Source organism: Odocoileus virginianus, unplaced genomic scaffold (assembly GCF_023699985.2).
Source record: "Odocoileus virginianus isolate 20LAN1187 ecotype Illinois unplaced genomic scaffold, Ovbor_1.2 Unplaced_Scaffold_21, whole genome shotgun sequence".
NCBI lineage: Eukaryota > Metazoa > Chordata > Mammalia > Artiodactyla > Cervidae > Odocoileus > Odocoileus virginianus.
Window position 1 is genome coordinate 558,396 of NW_027224283.1, and position 13,934 is coordinate 572,329.

Here is a 13,934-nt window from a genome sequence, read left to right on the forward strand (position 1 = left end):
TCCAGAAAGCAGGAATAGAAAGAACATACCGCAACATAATAAACACTATATGTGACAAACCTACAGCAAGCATTACCCTCAATGGTGGAAAATTGAAAGCATTTCCTCTGAAATCAGGAACAAGACAAGGGTGCCCACTCTCTCCCCTACTATTCAACATAGTTTTGGAAGTTTTGGCCACAGCAATCAGAGCAGAAAAAGAAGTAAAAGGAATCCAGGTAGGAAAAGAAGAAGTGAAACTCTCTCTGTTTGCAGATGACATGATCCTCTACATAGAAAACCCTAAAGACTCTACCAGAAAATTACTAGAGCTAATCAACGAATACAGTAAAGTTGCAGGATATAAAATTAACACACAGAAATCTCTTCCATTCCTATACACTAACAATGAGAAAACAGAAAGAGAAATTAAGGAAACAATACCATTCACCATTGCAACAAAAAGAATAAAATATTTAGGAGTATATCTACCTAAAGAAACAAAAGACCTATACATAGAAAACTATAAAACACTGATGAAAGAAATCAAAGAGGACACAAACAGATGGAGAAATATACCGTGTTCATGGATTGGAAGAATCAATATTGTCAAAATGGCTATACTACCCAAAGCAATCTATAGATTCAATGCAATCCCTATCAAGCTACCAACGGTATTCTTCACAGAACTAGAACAAATAATTTCACAATTTGTATGGAAATACAAAAAGCCTCGAATAGCCAAAGCAATCTTGAGAAAGAAGAATGGACCTGGAGGAATCAACCTGCCTGACTTCAGACTATACTACAAAGCCACAGTCATCAAGACAGTATGGTACTGGCACAAAGACAGAAATATAGATCAATGGAACAGAATAGAAAGCCCAGAGATAAATCCATGTACCTATGGACACCTTATCTTCAACAAAGGAGGCAAAGATATACAATGGAAAAAAGACAACCTCTTTAACAAGTGGTGCTGGGAAAACTGGTCAACCACTTGTAAAAGAATGAAACTAGAACACCTTCTAACACCACACACAAAAATAAACTCAAAATGTATTAAAGATCTAAATGTAAGACCAGAAACTATAAAACTCCTAGAGGAGAACATAGGCAAAACACTCTCCGACATAAATCACAGCAGGATCCTCTATGACCCACCTCCCAGAATATTGGAAATAAAAGCAAAAATAAACAAATGGGGCCTAATTAAACTTAAAAGCTTTTGCACAACAAAGGAAACTATAAGCAAGGTGAAAAGGCAGCCCTCGGATTGGGAGAAAATAATAGTAAAAGAAGCAAAAGACAAAGGGTTAATCTCAAAAATATACAAGCAACTCCTGCAGCTCAATTCCAGAAAAATAAATGACCCAATCAAAAAATGGGCCAAAGAACTAAGCAGACATTTCTCCAAAAAAGACATACAGATGGCTAGCAAACACATGAAAAGATGCTCAACATCAGTCATTATCAGAGAAATGCAAATCAAAACCACAATGAGGTACCATTACATGCCAGTCAGGATGGCTGCTATCCAAAAGTCTACAAGCAATAAATGCTGGAGAAGGTGTGGAGAAAAGGGAACCCTCTTACACTGTTGGTGGGAATGCAAACTAGTATAGCCACTATGGAAAACAGTGTGGAGATTTCTTAAAAAACTGGAAATAGAACTGCCATATGACCCAGCAATCCCACTTCTGGGCATACACACCGAGGAAACCAGATCTGAAAGAGACACGTGCACCCCAATGTTCATCGCAGCACTGTTTATAATAGCCAGGACATGGAAGCAACCTAGATGCCCATCAGCAGACGAATGGATAAGGAAGCTGTGGTACACATACACCATGGAATATTACTCAGTCTTTAAAAAGAATACATTTGAATCAGTTCTAATGAGATGGATGAAACTGGAGCCCATTATACAGAGTGAAGTAAGCCAGAAAGATAAAGACCAATACAGTATACTAACGCATGTATATGGAATTTAGAAAGATGGTAACAATAACCCTATATGCAAAACAGAAAAAGAGACACAGATGTACAGAACAGACTTTTGGACTCTGTGGGAGAAGGCGAGGGTGGGATGTTTTGAGAGAACAGCATCGAAACATGTATATTATCAAGTGTGAAACAGATCACCAGCCCAGGTTGGATGCATGAGACAAGTGCTCGGGGCTGGTGCACTGGGAAGACCCAGAGGGATGGGTGTGGAGGGAGTTGGAAGGGGGGATCGGGATGGGGAATACATGTAAATCCATGGCTGATTCATGTCAATGTATGACAGAAATCACAATATTGTAAAGTAATTAGCCTCCAACTAAAAAATATATGGTAAAGAAAAAGAAAGTGAAAGAGGACAGTGAAAAAGTTGGCTTAAAGCTCAACATTCAGAAAACTAAGATCATGGCATCCAGTCCCATCACTTCATGGCAAATAGATGGGGAAACAGTGGAAACAGTAGCTGACTTTATTTTGGGGGGCTCCAAAATCACTGTGGATGGTGATTGCAGCCATGAAATTAAAAGATGCTTGCTCTTCTTGGAAGGAAAGTTATGACAAATCTAGACAGCATGTTAAAAAGCAGAGACATTACTTTGCCAACAAAGGTTCATCTAGTCAAGGCTATGGTTTTTCCAGTAGTCATGTGTGGATGTGAGAGTTGGAGTATAAAGAAAGCTGAGTGCCAAAGAATTGATGCTTTTGAACTGTGGTGTTGGAGAAGACTCTTGAGAGCTCCTTGGACTGCAAAGAGATCCAATCAGTCCATCCTAAAGGAGATCAGACCTGGGTGTTCATTGGAAGGACTGATGTTGAAGCTGAAATTCCAATACTTGGCAACCTGATGCAAAGAGCTGACTCATTTGAAAGGACCCAGTTGCTGGGAAAGATTGAGGGCAAGAGGAGAAGGGGACGACAGAGCATGAGATGGCTAGATGGCATCACCAGCTCAATGGATATGGGTTTGGGTAGACTCCAGGAATTGGTGATGGACAGGGAGACCTGGTGTGGTGCGGTTCATTGGGTCACAAAGAGACACGAGTGAGCAACTGAACTGAACTGAACTGAACTGAACATAAACAAGTTACCTGCTGCTGTATGGGGTAAAGTAATTATTAGAAGCAACGAAACAAACCAATCTGAGGAATTTAACCTCAATTGCTTGTACTTTCATGGTCACGAAGGGCAAGGGGAGACAGGACGAGACAGGAGTTCAAGACTAAGGACACGTGGCAATTCCTTTTCAATTATTTAACTTGAATTGAATCCTGCAACAGAGAAATGACATTAGAGGAAAAACTGGGAAAATCCGAATAAAATCTGTATTTAATTTAATCAATTTATTTTAATTTTACTAATTATCTTTTCCAATGAATCTTTATCTTCTGAGACCCTCTCCTCTGTGTGCCTCTGTGGACTCGCCTCCCACAGTGGGGTCACCCGGTGCTCCATGCAGGCTGAGTCCATGGGTGCTGGGAACTCTTGGCGGGAGGCAGTGTTCTGCTCTGCCGCTGACTCGCAGGCAGGGGACGCACAGAGAGCGCAGGGGGACGCAAGACAGCGATGGAGGAGGCACCCTCGCTGCCTGCCTGGCCTGGTCATGACTGAGACCCATCCTTCAATCTGTATTTTAGTTATTAGTCTTTGCACACAGTATAAATTTTTAGTGGTAATAATTATACTGTGATTATGCAGGATGCTTCCAATAGGGAGAGCTGGGTGAAGGATATCTGGAAACTGGCTCCACTGTTCTGTCAACACTTCTGTAAGTACAGTAGTTTTTCATAATTAAAAAATTTACCAAATAGAAATAAAAAATAAAGAAAACTGAAAAAGTGAACAGCAGTTGCAGAACACTTTTTATCTTTCTGGCAGTATGTTGGGGGCAGTTCTTCACATGCATCATTTATCTGGCACAATATCTACCAATCCTTTGGGCTTCTTCAGCAGTAATTTTGTGGTGTTGTTCATTTCATGCCATCTATGAATATATAAGATATCCATTGAAATTAATGTTGACCATTAAATTATGGCTTAATGTTAATCAGAAATGCATGAACTGCATGGATTTTGTCTATACCTTATAAGGCAAAATTATATTATCAATTAATAGGACCTGAAGTGCTTGCAGTTTTTGACCCATTGATAACACACTCCTGTGACGAGGATTTTCATGTTTAGAAAGGAATGTTACCAATAAAGCAACTCTTCAGAGTGCTCCCACCAAAGGAGGACATTCACTTTCCACAAACCAAAATGACATCTCTCTACAAGTTTAAGTGAAGTCTGTCTCCTGATACAGCTCTGTTCATTACCAGCTTCCCACCCCAGCTTTTCCCTTCATTAAACGGATACTGATACATGCAATTTAGCATGTTTTGGCTTAGTGTACTTCCTACAAAAACATTTCTTGAAACTTCATTGTGTAAGTTATCTGCTTCTCTTTTTCCCCTCCAGCCCAGTATTCTTCTCTGTTACAACTAAATATGTGAATGTAATTTTATTGAGACTGGGTTATGTCTTGTTCATCGAGATTTCACAGCAGTTAGCCCCATTCAACATTTATCAAGAGCTCAATACATACGTTATTGTAAAATTCATAAATTTTTATGTACCCTTCTAACTCAGACCAAGGAGTCTGTTTTTTCATATAGTGAAATTTCCATTCTCTTTGATGATACATTCTCTAATTATGTAATTCCACGTGAGGTTCCCCATTTTTTTTCTAACAAAGGGTCGATTAGATTCTTTTGTATTTTCGCTTGAGTTATAAATGACCTAAAAATGCACATACTTAATACACAACATATATAATCTCAGTTTTCCATTCTCTTTCATTTTAAAAATGAGGTCGTTAAAATATAAAAATCATTCTTTGCTACTTGTCAGCATAATAAAACACTTTCTGTTATATTTAGTCCTGGACTAAAAGAAAAAGTTATTGAGAAATTTTTGCTTTGACCAGAAAGTACTATATATTTGGCCTTCTTTCTGATAACTTACATAGCAGCTAAGTCAAATATTTCTTATCTTTCAGTCATTGTCAGGATACTTTGTCACTTTGCTATGTTGCGGAATCAAAAGACATTTGCCTTAGAAGCTTCAATTAAATGGTTACTTGGAGTTTCACCTGGTTGTTTTAGAAAGTTCTTTTCTAATCACTAAGGAAGCTGGATATCAGCTCCCACTTGGTGACCAGTCCCACAGTTCAGCCTAAACTAGGTTTCCATTACAGGACGTACTGGGCGTGTTTTGCCTAAAAGTCGACCTCCTCGCCTCACTACCAGGCTAAAGGTCACGAAGGGGCCACCAGAGCTTTTCTGGCGGTGGGACAGGGATGAACTGACCCTGCAGCCCAGGTAGACCCCTCAGTCCTGTCAGCACGACTCCAGGCTGTCTGACTCCCTGCCAACTACCACAGTCAGCCTGTGATTACTGAGGACAGAGGCTAATCTTTTCTTCCAAAAATGCCACTGTTTTCTTCTGCTACTCATAGTCAGCCTTTTAAACAACACTCTCATGAAATTAATTGATGCTAATATTGGTACAGATATTAAAAAACTGGGTTTCCATTAATATGTCTAAGACTACTAGAGAATTTGGTCAGCAACTGATGAAACATAAGCAAATAAATCACTCAATGGGAATACAATTCGTATAATTTATATACAGTTTTTGTTTAAAGTAAGAGTGAGTGTCCTTCTAAAATTCCCCTGCCTTTAGATGAAATTCATCATATTGATACATGAAAACAGCTAATCAATGACTCTCCTAGAATTACTACTCATATTGAGAAGCCACACTTCATAAGGGGTGGTTGAAAACTTTCATAAAATATTAAAATGACAAATCATTTCAGTTATTTTTGTAGAAATGCTTTCCTCAGAGGAAACTATTGTTCTAGTGTTCAGAAAAGGGAAAGAAAATGATTAAAAAAATACCTCTCTGATAGTCGTAACCTCAGATGTTCATTGAATCCGAAAGTTGCAAAGGGTGAAAAAAGTCATCCAGGAAGATCTTATGGTGGGGAGAGAGGTGGGAAAAAATGTGGGTGGTCTCTGATCATTCTTAGGAGCACAGACTCCTATTCACAGAGGGCTCTGAAGTTGGAGAGTTTTCACTAAGTCATCCTCCATCCACACAAGATGATTTTCTCAACAGAAAACCTGCCTCCCAATGAGCCCTGGAAGTCTACTCTGGAACTGCAAAGCTAACAGTAGTTTAAATGGCTAGGTAGGGATCTCCCTCTGTTGTTGGGAAAGTTGATATTCTGTTATTTCTGGCAGAGGACATGTTTCTAAACTGACAGAATTTACCTTTAAAAAAAATTGACCTAATTTTAATTAAGTGAAACAAAGAAACATATCCTTGTGGTCCTATCTTAAACATTACTAATGAATCTCTCGTGTGATAGGTTTTGGGGACTGAGGCGGGAGCACAGACCTGGGGAAAATGTCCTCAGAGAGGTGCCTGTAAATAACATTGCATTGGAAGAGTCCAGGTATGCAATGGTTAGTATCAGATTACAAGACAAAAGGAAGCCTCCTGTTATTTTATTTCAATATTATGCTAGGAATTTATAAGATGATAAAGACAATTTTTTCAATTTGTTAATCCTGTAAAAGTGTGATTGATGGTTAGTGTCAGTATAAGTAGAGAACGGCAACCCGCTCCACTTTCTTACCTGGAAAATTCTATGGACAGAGGAGCCTGGCAGGCTACAGTCCCTGGGGTCACTAAGAGTCGGACACGACTGAGTGACTGACACTTTCACTTTCAAGTATTCAGATAATAATAGAGAAAAAATCTTTTATCAAAAGAAAAGGAAATGTGATAACTTATTGTTGATAGTTTTAAAATTACTTCCCGGAGCTTTATAATTCTTTTGTTTTTACATTTCATGGGATTTTATGCGAGACAGCAAAAGAGACACAGATGTATTGAACAGTCTTTTGGACTCTGTGGGAGAGGGCGAGGGTGGGATGATATGGGAGAATGGCATTGAAACATGTGTATTATCATATGTGAAACGAATCACCAGTCCAGGTTTGATGCATGATACAGGGTGCTCGGGGCTGGTGCACTGGGATGACCCTGAGGGATGGGATGGGGAGGGAGGTGGGAGGGGGGTCAGGATGGGGAACACATGTACACCTGTGGTGGATTCATGTTAATGTATGGCAAAACCAATACAATATTGTAAAGTAAAAAAAAAAAAAAAAGATAACAGATTGGAAAAAAAATAAATTGAAGTAGAGTTGATTTACAATATTGTGTTAATTTCTGCCTTACAGCAATTCAGTTTTACATACACATACATTCTTTTTATATTTTCTATTACAGTTTATCACAGGAGATTGAATATATTTCCTGCATTATACTGTAGGGCCTTGTTGTTTATCCATTGTACATATACTAGTTTCCATCTGCAAATCTCACATTCCCACTCCATCTGTCCTCCACTATACCATCTTTTGGCAGCCCTAGTCTGTTCTCCATCCCTGTGAGCCTGTTTCTGGTTTTGTAGATAAGTTCATTTGTGACATAGTTTAGGTTCCACATATAAGTAACATCAAATGGTATTTGTCTTTTTCTGACTTACTTCACTTAGTATGATAATCTCTAGTTGCATCCATGTTGCTGCAAATGGCATTATTTCATTCTTTTTATGGCTGAGTAATATTTCATTGTATATATGTACCACATCTTCTTTATCCATTCATTTTTGATGGACGTTTATGCTGCTTATCATGGTCCATTGTATTTCTTTACTTATTTATGGCATTGTTCTGGCTCATTAAAATTTTCAATACATATTTTTGCATATGTTTACATATATTTTATCTTTATTCATGTTCATATATCTTATATTTAGTTTGCTTTATAAGCACATTTAATAATGCTTTCTTTATGAGATGATTCTAATATATCTATGTGTTATTTTCTTCAAATATCACTTTTATGGGTTCATTGAACTTCTTAATATATACATTTACTTTGTCTCCAATATTTGGAACTGCTCACTCCAATATTCTGGCCTAGATAATTCCATGGGTCCATCTTTAATTATCAACATACAGAGATTTCTAATATTTTTAATGACTAAATTTATATAATTTTAATCTCTCTTTAATAATTAGTACCACTTAATAATTAGTAAGTTTATAAACATTTATATTCCTTCTATTTATGATAAAATTATTGCTTTAAAGTTTCTATATAAATATTTTTGGACATATAATTGCTTATATACATGAAATTCTTAGTTTTAGGTTGAAACATTTTTACAATTTATGGCTTTGATATATATTTTTTACCAGATGTATTAAAAATATTTGTAGTCTCAATGTGGGAAAATAAATCATTAGAATGAATGTGATTTGGTGGATAACCTTCATAGATTATTTTAGAAAAAAACTCAGCAGTTTTCTTTGTACCAGAAAGAATTCTTTCAACTACAGAAAAATCAGTAGACAGTTCAGTTCACAATTTTGTTTTCCTTAGTCTAAGGGGACATCTGTAGAGGGTCCTGGGAAGAATTTCCTCCAAACATGATTATAGGAATCAGAAAATGACAAATGAAAAACCAACTCCACTGCAGCAGCGACAACCCTCTCCACTACTGAGAGGGTGAGAGAGACCTTAAGAGAAAATCTAAGGGTGTGCACTTAGACACAATTCCAAATAAACTGGTCCAAACCTCATTGAATTCTCTTTCTTCTTTGTACACTACAATGCTATCACTTTTTTTTTTTTTTTTTACAATTTCTAAAACACACTTGTTAATTTATTCTGTCAAAACTTATTGAGAACTTATTCTATATTCTGTACCCTATGTCTCTTCAGGTAATGGTGGCTTTGTCCAAAAACGAAAGGCAACTTTTACGTGAATGCAGGGCAGACTACAACTTGTGATGACTCAGCCAAATAGCACTGTCCAACTTCAGGGACAATGTCTTATATTTATGGCACATGAAAGAATTTAGCCGAACGACAGGCATTTCATACAGGTGGCCTTACCTAGAATTCAGTAGCCATAGGCGAACACTCCTGTGGCTTGAGTATGAATTACACATATAGACGTTTGGGAGCTGCAAATAAGTCTTAATTTTTTTTTTTTTCAGGGAAGATTGGGATGAGATTCAAGATTTATGGAATTTTTGTGTTGGCAAAATTTTCTATTAAATGGCAAAGCAATTGAGTTTCCCATTTGTTATAACACACTGAAGTGGTTCTAACTTTAGTTGTTAGTGTGAGCTCTGGGCTTCCCTGATAGCTAAGACAGTAAAGAATCCACTTGCAATGCCGGAGATCTGAGTTCAAGTCTCAAGATCCTGTGGAGAAGGGAATGGCTGCCCACTCCAGTACTCTTGCCTGGAGAATCCCATGGACAGAGGAGCCCGGCAGGGTCACATGAAAGGCAGACGTGACTGAGTAACTAGGCACGCATACTTAGGAGCTCCAGGTAGACAAAATACACAGGCTTCCCCAAATTCTTGTCTTTTCAAAGTCTATTTTGAAGTGAATTCACTGGCAAAAGGGAAGTTATAGGGGGATGGGCTAATTGGATTCTTTTAGCTGGTCAAGTTCAAGAGTTACTCCTGGAAGACATCTGGGAATATGAAGAGAATAACAGCTGCTGAGAAAACCGCCTCTTATTATTTCTTCCCAAATAATACAAAAATGGCAAAGTGAATTCTACACAAACATTTTCTGCAAAAGGTCAGATGGTAAACATTTTCACCTTTTTGGGCCCTGAAGGTTTCTGTTAAATACTCAGCTCTGCTATTAAAAGGAGCCGTAGATATTATGCAAATAGTGAGAATACACGATCTTCTTTTATAAGAACCAGTGTGGATAGATTCTACTCTCAGGACTTAAGTTTCTGTCTCTTCCTCCAGAATGTGGGCCTTACTCCGAAGTAGCTTTCCCAGTGTTCAGCTAGAATCCTGTCATCGAGGAGATATTTGTTCACAAGGGCTGTTTACTTTGGCTGGGCCAAAACTCCAAGCCCAGTGACTGCTTGGCCTCTACTATCTCTGTCGAATGCTCAGCGTCATCACTGGCGAACATGGACTACGCTTTCCCTACATGTATTTAGTCAGTTGCTCAGCCAAGGACTCAAGGGGAACTCGTGTCCAGGTTCCAGTTCAATGCAGCCCTGACTGGAGGCTACTAACCACTTCAACTGACCTGATCTTTGCCAACTAAACTCAGAGAGACAGTCATGTTGAGCTTAGTCTCTGTCTCATAGTGTGGACTGAACTAGTGCTAATTGTAGATTCCATTTACATAATTTCCTTTTTCTAGAGGGAAATTCGAGCTGCTTGTCAAAAATTTTCTCATATACTTGATTCAGTTTCATGATTATTTAAGAAAGAAAATATGGTTTCAAACTCCTTTTCTGACAGAGATGGAAGCAAAAGTACTAATTTTTGTTTTATTATTTTTGTTTTTATGTGTGCATGTGTGTATGAGTGCTAATGAGAGGGTAACAGGCAGGAAGGCCAGGGGTCTCCAAACGGAGGAAATAGGCTGCAAGTGTCAGACATTTTTATCTCTCTTAAGTGGCAGGAGGAAACAAACTAGAGATATATTTTTTCCTTCTCTATACAAATTTAAAAGGAGGTTTCTCTTAAAATGCTGTGTTGCCATGACACCTGGTTTCACCTGAAGCTAACTATTCTCAAACCTTGAGTTAACCAATACATTTTTCTTATGGAAATGTTTGTCTTAAGCTATGTTAATGTGCTATGCATTTACCCCAGACTCTGTAAGTTCCGCCAAATGGCTCAGAAACTACTTGACAGACCAGTATGTTATACTCAGATATTGTTCCCCTAATCTATGTAAACGAAACTATTTGTTTGGTAATCTGCCCTTCTACAAGATTCAAGTCAATTGTTTTATGGCCTGGGATGAATTATCTGGTGCCAAGATTATCACAAAATGCAATTTATGGATGAGGGGCCTGGTGCCATTCTGAGTTTTAAGACATTCCTTTCTTTTCATTAACAGACTGCCAGTGACTATATAACATCCAGCTGAAGACTAGCAGGGGGGTACTCTTTCTGCCCCCTTCTGATGCCTATGTCAGAAGCTTTCTCTGTCTCCTTTATACTTTAATAAAACTTTATTACACAAAAGCTCTGAGTGATCCAGCCTCGTCTCTGGCCCTGGATTGAATTCGTCTCCTCCGGAGGCCAAGAATCCTGGCGTCTTATCATTCAGCAACAACCTTTCACTAACATGCTATTGTTATACAGGTGTGGTCTAAAATTTTCACCTGTTTCTTGAAGTAAACTCTCTTGTATCTTTTGTGGATCATTTTTGTTTTCAGATGCTAGATATTTATTTTCATGTTTGGCTTACAATATGATTTAATTGACAAGCTTATTCTGAGTTCTTTTATTTTAATGTTTTTCTTGTTAATACTTTAAACAAAGATGAACTATTCCTATATGTCACATGTTTCTTTCAGTATATTTATTGAGTGTGAGTGTGAAAATTGCTCAGTTGTGTCTGACTCTTTGTGATTCTATGGACAGTAGCCCAACAGGTTCCTCTTTCATGGAATGTTCCAGACAAGAATACTGGAGTGGGTTGCCATTTCCTTCTTCAGAGTATATTTATGATACATATGCAAATTAAAGGAGTCCAGCAAAACTATTGTTCTGAAATTTTCCCAGGAATCATAGATACTATATTTAACATGGTATACAATTCTTTTTTGAATAATACTAGAAAAACTTAGTGAGAGATGAAGGAAGTTTATTGTTTCTGAGAAAGAAAATTTTCACGTTCTTTTAATGACTTAAATCATTTTGGTTGAGATTAAAGAGAGGGATAAATGATTTGTTCTAAGTAGTTTCACAATAAGGATTTCCAGAGAAAAAATGTGTAAGCAAGCAATACATTATTTTTATCTAATGGTTTAAATCCAGTATGCTCTTAATTGTGTAAGAAAAATGCAGTTTTCTTGATTATGTCACTGACAGCTTGTTTCACCTGCTTGTTCCTCAAAGTATAAATAAAAGGGTTCAACAGTGGGGCAACAGATGTAGTGAGCACAGACACCCCTTTGTTAATGTCCACCTCTTCTTTGGCTGAAGGCTTGATGTAGATAAAAATACAGCTGCCATAGGTAATGGAAACAACAATCATATGAGAAGCACAAGTGGAAAAGGCTTTTCTTCTCTGTGATGCAGAGGGAAATCTTAGAATTGTCCTGATGATATACACGTAAGAAAGAACAACCCCTATCAATGTAAAGATGACTGTCACCACTGCACAGATTATAACCACCTGTTCAATGAACCATGTATCTGAGCATGAGATCTTCAAAACAGGAGCTGCATCACAGCTAAAATGATCAATGGCATTGGAGTCACAGAATTCTAGCTGGAGGCCCATACTGACTGGTGTGATGACGATCATCAACCCAGAGATCCAGCAGCAGAGCACAAGGATGGTGCAGACTCTACCATTCATGATGGTCATGTAATGAAGGGGTTTACAGATGGCCATGTACCGGTCATAGGACATGGCTCCGAGGAGAAAAAACTCTGTGGCTCCAAAAAGTCCAATGAAAAATATTTGACTAGCACAGGCGTTATAAGTAATGGTTTTGTCCCCACTTGATATGCTATACAGGAATCTGGGAACACAGACTGTTGTGAATGAGATTTCTAAGAAGGAGAAGTTTCTAAGAAAAAAATACATGGGTGTTTTAAGATGAGAATCCAGGAGTGTTAGAATGATAATAGTCAGATTTCCAGTAATGCTCAGCACATAACTAAGAAACAAGAAGACAAAAATCGGAACTTGCAGCTGTGGGTCCTCTGTAAGTCCCAACAAGATGAATGTTGTTATGACTGTGTGATTTCTCATTACCACCTTTGATGTTTTAGGTAATCTACATGTAAAAAGTCAAACAGAGGGTATCCAAATAGATAAAAGAAAATAATTTTAAAAAATACATGGAATGGAAAACAGAAACAAGAGACAAGATGAATATAATCAAAAGCTGATTCTTGGAGAGGATTAATAACATTGATAAACCTGTCATTGAGACTGATCTTGAAAGAAAAAAAAAGATGGAATTTATCAGAAATGTGAGGCATGGCATCATTATAAATTATACAGCTATTAAAAGATAAAAATGTCATGTTTTGAAAAAATCTGCTAAATGGATTCAGCACCTTGAATGAATGAGCGAATTCTATGAAAAATACAATCTACTAAAGTTAGTGCAAGATTAAATACCTAGCCTATATAGTTCTATTTTTAACATTAAAGTAAACAAGTGAAAAGTGAAAGTGTTAGTCACTCAATTGTGTCAACTCTTTGCAATCCCATGGACTGTAGCCCACCAGTCTTCTCTGTTCATGAAAGTCTCCAGGCAAGAATACTGGAGTGAGTAGCCATTTCCTTCTCCAGGGGATATTTCCAGCCCAGGGATTGATCCCAGATCTATTGCTTTGCAGGCAGATTCTTTAATATCTGAGGCACCAGGGAAGTCCAAAGTAACCAAATACATATTTAAATTATTTTACAAAGAGAACTGCAGCCTCAGATGGTTTAATTGTAGATTCCTACCAAACATTTAAAAACAAACAGGAAAATACCATACTATAAAAATCCTTTGAAACATTTGTTGAAAGCAAAATTCATAACATAATCTGATGGATGGAACTGACACTGTACATAGACAGGATGTGATAACCATAATGAAAAGGAGAAGAGTAAAGGGTAACAATTTTTTCTGTTACATTCTACGTCCAGTGGTAAAATATTATATCAAAGTGGTTTGTGAAATGTTCAATGTATAGATTATAATTTACAGACCACACACAAGCTTTTAAGAAATGATATGGTAAAAAACATTCTATAAATTAAAATGGAACACTAAAACTATTCAACTGAAGGCAGGAAAGTAGAAACAAAAGAAT

At 37.5% G+C, this 13,934-nt stretch overlaps 1 protein-coding gene across 2 annotated transcripts; it reads right to left on the reverse strand.

The window, feature by feature from the left end:
- Nucleotides 1–10,796: 10,796 nt before the first annotated feature.
- Nucleotides 10,797–12,873, reverse strand: LOC110124515 (olfactory receptor 6C2-like). 2 transcript variants are annotated; one of them, XM_070463017.1, is made up of 2 exons: nucleotides 11,976–12,873; nucleotides 10,797–10,863 (listed from the first exon to the last, which is right to left on the reverse strand). In XM_070463017.1, the coding sequence occupies exons 1-2, from the start codon at nucleotides 12,871–12,873 to the stop codon at nucleotides 10,829–10,831; spliced, it is 933 nt and encodes a 310-aa protein (XP_070319118.1). In that variant the 3' UTR covers nucleotides 10,797–10,828. The 2 variants fall into 2 exon arrangements, with proteins under 2 accessions (XP_070319118.1, XP_020728761.2); XM_020873102.2 differs by lacking the exon at nucleotides 10,797–10,863 and having other exon boundaries at nucleotides 11,935–12,873.
- Between the last annotated feature and the right edge of the window lie 1,061 nt (nucleotides 12,874–13,934).